We start from the raw sequence: 9,337 nt of genomic DNA, 5'->3' as shown, positions 1-9,337 counted from the left end.
CGTTCTATTTTTCTAATTTTCTGGAATTTTCGGATGAAAAATATCATAAATTAAAACTACCTTTTTTAGTTTCGGATATATTGGAAACAAGTTTCAGAATCTGATTTTGTTTCAGATTATTTATGGAATATAGCAGCTTCAAAGTTTTAATCTGATTTTGTTTCAGATGATTTAATTATGGAAAAGAGCAGCACACAAGTATCTCTGCATCTATAAATACCCCTATAGGTTGTAGGGTTTTGGATCATCTAAACACAACCTATTCTCTCAATACCACAACCCTACCTCTCTATGGTGATAGTTTGTTTGCTCGATTTCTAACTCGGTGGTGCCGTTCTTCTACAACGATAAGTGAAGGTTGTTTATACAGTATTAAAAAAAATTAAGGTCGTTGCAAACAAAGGTAGTTATAGACCGCTATGTGGAAGTCAACAAATCCAAATACGAAAGAAGAATATAGTCTTGACATGATATTGATGGATGCTATCAATAAATTAACTATTAGTGATGTATGTTTGTTGGTTATTCTTTTATAATATTTGTTTTGCTCATCGGACATGTTTGTTATTGTAAATTTTTATATGATTTACTTTGTACACAGGAAAATATTATTCATGCATTATCTGTTTGCTCCGTTCAAGCAACTTTTAAGTGAAGACTGTTCATACAGTATTAAAAAATAAAGACCCTTACAAGTAAGGGTAGTTATAGACCGCTATCTCACGGATTTAAGTTAGATGTTTTTGTGCACAATCATTCTAAAAAAATTGGAGGAAGGTGACAATGTAAGAACATGATTTCTTTTATAAAAAAACACAAATAAAATTAATATTCGCTGTGCTTTAAATTGTTAATTACATGTAGAAATTTATTTTCATTTTTCACCATGAATCATAGTCCAATTTTGCAATTTTATATATCAGTATTGGTAATATAATTTTTATAGACCGCCGCAACGCGCGGCTTCTCAACTAGTTTTAAGTATAACCAAACCCGTCTTATGAGTCATGTGATACTCCTTCTGTCCCCTTAGGTAGTTTATCTTAGATACGAGAGTTTGGCACACATTTTAATATTTCTAAGAAACATAATTCCATAACTTATTTTTTAATTTTTTTCTTTTGAATAAAAATTTGATGTTTGGATTTTTATACAGGAAAAAAAAATCTCAAAAATAAGTTATGAAAATATGTTTTATAAGAGTTTTAAAATGCGTATCGAGCATTGTAAAAAACCCGTAAAAAATGAGACGGAGTTTAGTGTCAGTATATCCATGAGATACTGGACTGACCACAGAACAAAGAAACTGGACCACGGGTCTGTTTGGGAGTGCTGTTAAAAATTGTTGTGATGTCAGAATAAGTGCTGGTAAAATAAGTGCTATTGTAGAAATCAGATAACTGTTTGGTAATTTTTTGATATTAACTTATTTGAGTTATAATATAAAAACTAATAATGTTTTTGGTGAGATTTTATAATGAAATCTATAACAGCATTCTGCAAAAGCTGAAAAACAGCTTTTTCCAAAAGCATGGGAGGACCTGCTTTTTCTAACAGCAGCTTTTCAACTAAAAGCTGCTTTTCGATTTACCAAACAGTTTTTCACCTGCTTTTCAGCAAAAAGCTGCTGTTGCTGTCTGCAACAGCAACCCCAAACAGTACCCACGAATAGAAAACAGTAAGTTCTGCAAGTAATGTACTCCCTCCGTCCCACCCATTTCTTTACACTTTTCTTTTTGGGGTGTCCCATCCAATTCTTTACATTTCAAAACTTACCAAAAATAGTCAATGGGTCCCACCACTTCTCCACTTTTCTTTCCTTTTCACACTACTCTTACTCCACTATCTTCTTTTTATACATTAAAAATCAATGGATCCCACCACTTCATCCACTTTTCTTTCCCTTTTTCACTACTTTATACATATTTCTTAATCTCCGTGCCCAACTCATTTGATAAGAAATGAGAGGGATGGAGGGAGTAATTATTTAAGCTAAATAACTTCACAAGTGACACAAAGTGCCATGTGCTCTACTTGCTAAATATTAAATGATAATTTATTCAACTTTTTTGCAGTATTGTTCACCTAATTTATTGTTTAAATAATTTTACCATAAATGGGTGGTATTGCAAAGAACAAGCACGGATCACTCAATGACGAATCTATTACTCAAACGACTTCTTCCTTTTTTTTGGGTTTGTCTAGTGTGTGACCATGAGCACATGCTAAGCGCGGAATTTGATATGTTTGGGAGGTTTTGATTGGTGTGGTTGTTGTATTTGCAGGGGGTCCACCATTATTAAGATATGAGGGTCAATCAAAATCTCTTAAACTTGTAAAATTCCGCGCTTAGCATGTGCCCATGAGCACACTAGAAAAACCGTTATTTTTTTTGCTTTATGATAATGACAGGATTTCTTATCTTACTCAGTCACTGGTCAGTCTATAAATGAGATTTAGACAGTCTGCGTTAAATTTGTGATAAATGCCGTATTAAAATCCACCGAATCTGTGGGGGCGAAGCTGTACTTAATTATGTCTAAATCAGAAAATTGAGTGTTGTACGTTTCTCCCACGTCGATCATTTCCTGTTATTCTCCTGTTACCAGTACTCAAGTTCTTCCCATTCTATTCTAAATTCATCAATTCCAACTAACACTAAGCCGTCGTCTTCACGGAACAACCAGAGTCCGAATACATTTTAACTTTCACAGACTCTGCTCTAAACGGTTTATACCAGAGTATTTATGTTTTAACTTTCACTGATCACTGATCCTGGTCTAATATAGGGTTGGTTTATCAATGCCAACTAACTTATCCATCAATTTAAACACTACTGAGATACGGGACCAGACCATGCATTTAGATATTGTGTTTTTTTCTCTTCAACCCAGATCCATATTACTACCATATTTCTTCAAACTTTTGAGAAACTTGGTAAGTTAAATATTTTTTCCATTTTTTATCACAGGATACCAGTGTTCTTGTATGTGTGATGATTCTGCTTTTAATAAAATGTTAATCAAGTTTTTTTTTATGGTCTTTTGTGGATGATCTGATACTTATTTTGAAAATGCAGAAATGGTGACAGGCATGAAAGAAGCTACCCTGTATACACCTTTGCGAGGTGAAGAGGCTATAGACGACGTTAAAATCAGTGATGATGGAAATGTTACCCCTTTCCGCAATGCTGGGGTTCTGAGTAGAATGACTTATTGGTGGTTGAACCCGATGTTAAAGAAGGGAAAGGAGAAAGCTTTGGAGGACGATGATCTTCCAAAATTACAGCCCGCAGATTGTGCAGAAACATGTTACTCCTTGTTTATGGAGCAGCTGACGAAAAGAGGAGCTTCTGGATCGCTTCCAGTTTTAACAACTTTATTTATTTGGCAGCGTAAAGCTATCTTACAGTCTGGTATTTTTGCATTGAGCAAGGTACTTGCACTGGCTACTGGCCCTCTGCTGCTTAAAGCTTTCATACGCGTTGCTCAGGGGAAGGAAGCATTTAAATACGAGGGATATGCACTAGCTGCAGGCTTATTTTTTGTCAAATGTTTGGAATCACTCTCAGAAAGACAATGGAAATTCCAAACTAGACTAATAGGACTGCAAGTAAGATCTATGCTATCTGCAGCAATTTACCAGAAGCAACTTAGAGTATCAAATGCAGCTAAAGCATTTCATTCTCCGGGACAGATAATGAATTATCTGTTAGTAGATGCTAATAGAATTGGGGAATTTCCATATCATTTTCATCACATCTGGGCAACAAGTCTCCAATTATGTCTTGCTCTTCTTATCATTTACTATTGTGTAGGCAAAGCGACGGTTGCAGCTCTACTGGTAGTGATATTGATGGTAGTCGGAAATTCTCCATTGGCCAAATTGCAGCATAAGTACCTGACAAAACTCATGGTAGCACAAGATGTAAGGCTCAAGGCTATTACTGAGGCAGTGACAAACATGAAAGTACTGAAGTTGTATGGTTGGGAGACACACTTTAGACATGTTATAGAAGGATTGAGGAAAGAAGAAGCAAGGTGGTTATCCGCGATTCTGACACAAAGAGGCTATTATTTATCTCTCTTTTGGTCATCCCCTATAGTAATTACAATATTTACTTTCTGGGCATGCTGTTTCATGAGAATTCCTCTAGATACCGGTACTGTGTTTACATTTCTTGCAACAGTCCGAATTGTCCAAGAGCCTATCAGGCTTTTACCTGATGTTGCAGGAATTTTTATTGAATCAAAGGTTGCATTAACTCGTATTGTGAAGTTTCTTGAGGAGCCTGAACTGCAAAAAGGAAGCACAGAAGGTCAATGCAAGTGTATCGAGCAGTCAATACAAATCAAAGAAGCATCTTTTTCATGGGATATCAGTTCTTCACAGGCCACTTTAGAGAATATAGAATTGAATGTAAAACCTGGTGAGAAGGTTGCAATATGTGGAGAAGTTGGCTCGGGTAAATCAACCCTTCTAGCTGCAATTCTCGGAGAAGTTCCAAGTACTAATGGCATGGTGAGTCAAATTTAACATTTTTACATGTATACTAAATTATATACATAAGATTTAACATGCACTCTTGAAAATGTTCCTGCATAATTGGACTAACTTATGAATTTCAATTTATTCATTCATTTATTCCCAATGTCTATATAATATCTCATACTGGTTCAATTTAGCGGGTTTTCCTTACGTTTTCCAGGTCCAGGTTTGTGGAAAGGTAGCTTATGTTTCTCAGACAGCATGGATACAAACAGGAACTATACAAGAGAACATACTCTTCGGGTCATTAATGGATCAAGACAAGTACCAAAAAGTACTGAAAAGATGTTCACTTGTACAAGACCTGAAAATTCTTCTATATGGTGATCACACAGTAATAGGAGAAAGAGGTGTAAACCTTAGTGGTGGGCAGAAGCAACGGGTTCAACTTGCCCGTGCACTATATCAAGATGCAGATATATACCTTCTTGATGATCCATTCAGCGCTGTAGATGCGCATACTGCAACTAATTTATTTAATGTGACCTCAGTACCATATCTAAACTATTTTTAGATTATTTTTCTTTGTCTCATGTAAATCATATGATTTTTGCAGGAGTATGTCATGGGAGCATTATCAGAAAAAACGGTTTTGCTCGTTACCCATCAAGTTGACTTCCTCCCTGCATTTAACATTGTTCTGGTCAGTATTTAGTGAACCAAATCCATTATCAGCAAAATATTTTCAGATAATAAGAAGCAACTTACTTTTTGGCAGATAATGTCTGAAGGGAAAATCCTACAAGCAGATACGTACCAGCAGTTGTTAGTCCACAGTCCAGATTTTCAAAATCTTCTGATTTCACAAAATGGCTCTACCAATCTGGAGAGACGAATCAGTTATAGTCCTCCACAAAGACCTAAGATTTCCAACCAAGAGATACAAAAAATTGATGTAGAACAAGAGGTTAAAGTAGGGTCCGGAGACCAGTTGATAGAAAAAGAACAAAAAGAGACCGGAGACAGTGGTCTAAAACCTTACAAACAATACTTGAAGCAAAACCGGGGATACTTATACCTCTCACTATCAGTTATACTCCATATATTCTTTATAGTTGGACAATTAGTACAAGGTATTTGGTTGGCTGCTGAACTACAAAATCCCGCTATAAGTATCCTCATGCTGAACGGGATATACACTGGGATTGGGTGCGTAATGTTACTGTGCCTACTCATTAGATCTTATGTAGTAGTATTATTAGGTATCAAGGCATCAGAAACTATTTTCTCCAAAGCAATAGTCTCAATCTTTCGAGCACCTATGTCCTACTTTGACTCGACGCCTGTTGGAAGGATACTGAGCCGGGTAAGGATCTCTACATGTTTAAAATTACATTTCAGGCACGATAATAAGGTCTTCATATGACTTATGCATCCAATACTTTTTATAGTTATCTTCTGATCTGAGTATTATAGACCTTGAATTGGCAACGAAATTTGCATTTTCGCTGGGATCAACAATGAACACGTGTTTCAACTTTGGAATATTGGTTGTACTCACGTGGCCAATCTTATTTCTCGTCATTCCTACAGTTTACATTACCATAGTTTTACAGGTATATAATTTGACAACGCTGCTAAGAATTGTGATTTTAATTGCTTTTTAAAGAAATCAAGGTTCATGTTACTGAATAGTGAATATGCAGAAATTCTACTTAGCTTCTGCGAATGAGTTGATCCGCATTGAAGGCACGACAAAGTCTTCAGTTGCAAGCCAACTTTCGGAGTCCATTGCTGGTGCAGTAACCATCAGAGCATTTAAAGAAGAAGGTAGATTTATTTCGGAAAACTTTTATCTCATTGATGCAAACGCAATTCCATACTTCCACAGTTTTTCTGCAAATGAGTGGTTGATACAACGTCTAGAAGGATTATGCGCGATCATTGTCTCATGCTCTGCATTGGGCATGACTCTGATGCCTCTTGAAGCTTCTAAATCAGGTTGCAACTCTGTCATTCTGACTTCTATAGTTAATTTGTTCCAAAGCAAGACTCCCTTCTGAAAAATTGCAGATTCAAACGAATATACGCCCCTTCCTGGTGATATATGATTAGTAATGTAGTACAGAAATGATATAAAAATTATATCATAAGATTGAGGAAGTCTAGTTTATTTTAATTATCATCTAAGGACTCAGCATATAATTTGATACTAAGTGCTTTAGTAACTTACTATCTCATGACAGGATATGTTGGGATGGCTCTATCATTTGTCCTTTCAATGAATGTCTACCTCGTAAATGCTGTAAATATGAATTGCACGCTATCAAATTTCTTCATTTCTGTTGAAAGATTAGAACAGTGCATGCACATTCAAAGTGAAGCCCCTGAAAAACTTAAAGAAAACCAACCTCCACCGAACTGGCCAAGTGCTGGGAGAGTAGAGATCCACAATCTAAAGGTATTGATGGCCTCTTATGTGCTCTTTTCAAATAATTTCATGGTCATTAACACCAGTACATAATGAGAAGTCATAATTAAGCAGGTCAAATACCGTCCAAATGCTCCTCTAGTTCTGCGTGGAATTAATTGCATCTTTGAAGGAGGGCATAGTATTGGAATAGTTGGTAGGACTGGTAGTGGGAAGACAACTTTGATAAGTGCATTATTTCGCCTCGTAGAACCTGCAGAAGGAAAGATTATAATAGATAACGTAAATATTGCTAAGATTGGGCTTCATGACCTAAGATCACAGCTTGGCATCATTCCACAAGATCCTACACTTTTCAGTGGTTCTGTGAGATATAACATAGACCCCCTCAATGAGCATATTGATAGTGAAATCTGGCAGGTAATTATTCTCCAGTTGCTTATTATAAGATGCAACTTTTGTCAAAGAAACTAGCCAGCACCTATTCTATCTTTGTTTCGCAATATTCTTCTTTTGTTAAGTATTGTTTTTCAATAAACTTGCTCTAGAAAATTGACACTAATTTCTGTGCAACTATGTTATGCGAGGAAGGTTCTTGAAAAATGTCACCTTCTAGAGGCTGTTCAAGAGAAACAAGAAGGGTTGAACTCTTCGAGTAAGTAAACACTTGCAGTCACAGAAAGTCTTCATCTACATACCTCTAAGTGTGTGCATGTGTAGTTGTGCAGGACGGATCAAATTGGAGCATGGGACAACGCCAATTATTTTGCTTGGGACGGGCATTATTAAAGAGGAGGAAGATATTAGTTCTTGATGAAGCCACTGCATCAATAGACAATGCAACAGACAGTATAATACAGAAAACCATAAGGACAGAATTAGCAACCTGCACTGTAATAACAGTGGCTCACAGAATACCGACCGTGATTGATTGCTCAATGGTGCTTTCCATGAAAAATGGTAAGTATCATACATTCTAGTCAATTAATTTTTGTAAAAAAAACGTTTACATTAGGTCGTCGTGAAATTATTTTTGTATATGCAGTGATTTTTTTTTTTTTCCTTTTGAAATGCAGGAGAGATGGTAGAGTATGATGAGCCTAATAAACTGTTGAACCAGGAGGGCTCACTGTTTAGGAAGCTAGTTGAGGAATACCAGTCTTATTCTTGTCGCCACAACCAAGAATAAACTTTCAAAACTTGTTTAGTAGCAACCAGAATATACAGAAAGTCATTGCTTTCTCAAATAAACATCAAATGAATCTTTGATCATAATAAATAATTGTACTTTCTTCTGTGACATATTTATTTCCCGCCCATGCAAGTATGCTAATCCATAACTAAAAACTGTGAAGTTTATATAATCTCGGTGACAGTAAAGGTCAAAATTTACCTTTTGTATCTATGTGACTGCAGTAACTCGACGTTGAAGCATATCTAACAATCTCAGACTACTAATCACCAAAAGGAAAAAGCCCTGCAATGTAAAACGACGCAGAGGAAGCTGAAGTAAGGGTGAAATATTCAAAGAAAAAGAAAAAGAAGCAGCAGAGCCTTAAGATGGTGAACTTTTAAGTGTAGCAGATGATTATAAAGTAGTACCATGTGCATTTGTAAACTAGTTCCAATCCCTACTGCATTGAATCGGACACAGGTGAGGTATCTTGCTTCAACTGGGACACTGAAATAAAGCCGGAAAAATGGTGAAGCCGCCTCCTCTGGCTTGGACAAAAGGCCTACTTGTTTGACTCGAAAATCTATGGCATTGTGGAAGAAGCTGAAATGCAGAAACATAAAATTCTTGCTGAATCCAAGGAGGAAAGGCTTGACCTGGCCAGGGTTAACAAACTCGAGCTCCTAGACTTGGCCAATTCTTCAAACACTGAAGATGCATGCCTCCAGAACATGAAAGATATGATTCATTTGATAGTATTGCCTTCTTTCTCAACTTCTGGATCGCTTCCAGTTTATCAACTTTATTTATCTGGCAGCGTAAAAGCTATATTAAGTTATCTCGCAGCATCACACACGCATTGGACTATTGGAGTCCAATGGGGTCGTCGGCTAAATTGGAATAGCAAGAGATTACTTAAAATTCGTGTTTTTAATGATAACCCGTGCGAAGCACGGGCGGGTATATAATTCGTAATTTATTATTTATAATTTAAATTTTAACATCATTTTATTAGTATTTTAATATTAATGGATTGAATTTTAATTATATTATATTATATTTATAACATCATTATAATTTTTTTAATGAAATATTATATGATAATGAATTGTTATGAGTGTTTTTAGAATTTGAAACTGTTTAACAATATAATACTAATAGACTCCACATTTGTAGACTTTTAATACCAAAAGGAGAGTACAAAACCAAAAAATAATAGAGTCCACATTTGTGGACTTGTAGTA

General features: G+C 35.8%; 1 protein-coding gene and 1 long non-coding RNA gene across 3 annotated transcripts; one reads left to right on the top strand and one right to left on the bottom strand.

The window, feature by feature from the left end:
* Positions 1 to 2,575: 2,575 nt before the first annotated feature.
* LOC108219521 (ABC transporter C family member 10) lies at positions 2,576 to 8,948 on the top strand. 2 transcript variants are annotated; one of them, XM_017393008.2, is made up of 12 exons: positions 2,576 to 2,937; positions 3,080 to 4,521; positions 4,709 to 5,029; positions 5,105 to 5,191; positions 5,267 to 5,854; positions 5,940 to 6,104; positions 6,195 to 6,318; positions 6,735 to 6,949; positions 7,034 to 7,339; positions 7,511 to 7,574; positions 7,640 to 7,879; positions 7,996 to 8,948. In XM_017393008.2, exons 2-12 carry the CDS (start codon positions 3,082 to 3,084, stop codon positions 8,106 to 8,108), a joined length of 3,663 nt encoding a protein of 1,220 aa, XP_017248497.1. In that variant the 5' UTR covers positions 2,576 to 2,937; positions 3,080 to 3,081; the 3' UTR covers positions 8,109 to 8,948. The 2 variants fall into 2 exon arrangements, with proteins under 2 accessions (XP_017248497.1, XP_017248496.1); XM_017393007.2 differs by having other exon boundaries at positions 2,577 to 2,937; positions 6,195 to 6,489; positions 7,996 to 8,946.
* On the bottom strand, positions 4,138 to 7,038 carry LOC135151954 (uncharacterized). The gene is made up of 3 exons (XR_010290937.1): positions 6,900 to 7,038; positions 5,257 to 6,791; positions 4,138 to 5,171 (listed from the first exon to the last, which is right to left on the bottom strand). It is a non-coding gene; the product is annotated as an uncharacterized LOC135151954 (long non-coding RNA).
* Positions 8,949 to 9,337: the final 389 nt, after the last annotated feature.

This window comes from Daucus carota, chromosome 4, assembly GCF_001625215.2.
Source record: "Daucus carota subsp. sativus chromosome 4, DH1 v3.0, whole genome shotgun sequence".
Taxonomy (NCBI): domain Eukaryota; kingdom Viridiplantae; phylum Streptophyta; class Magnoliopsida; order Apiales; family Apiaceae; genus Daucus; species Daucus carota.
The sequence above is the reverse complement of the archived record's forward strand: the minus strand, read 5'-3'. Positions and strand labels throughout refer to the sequence as shown.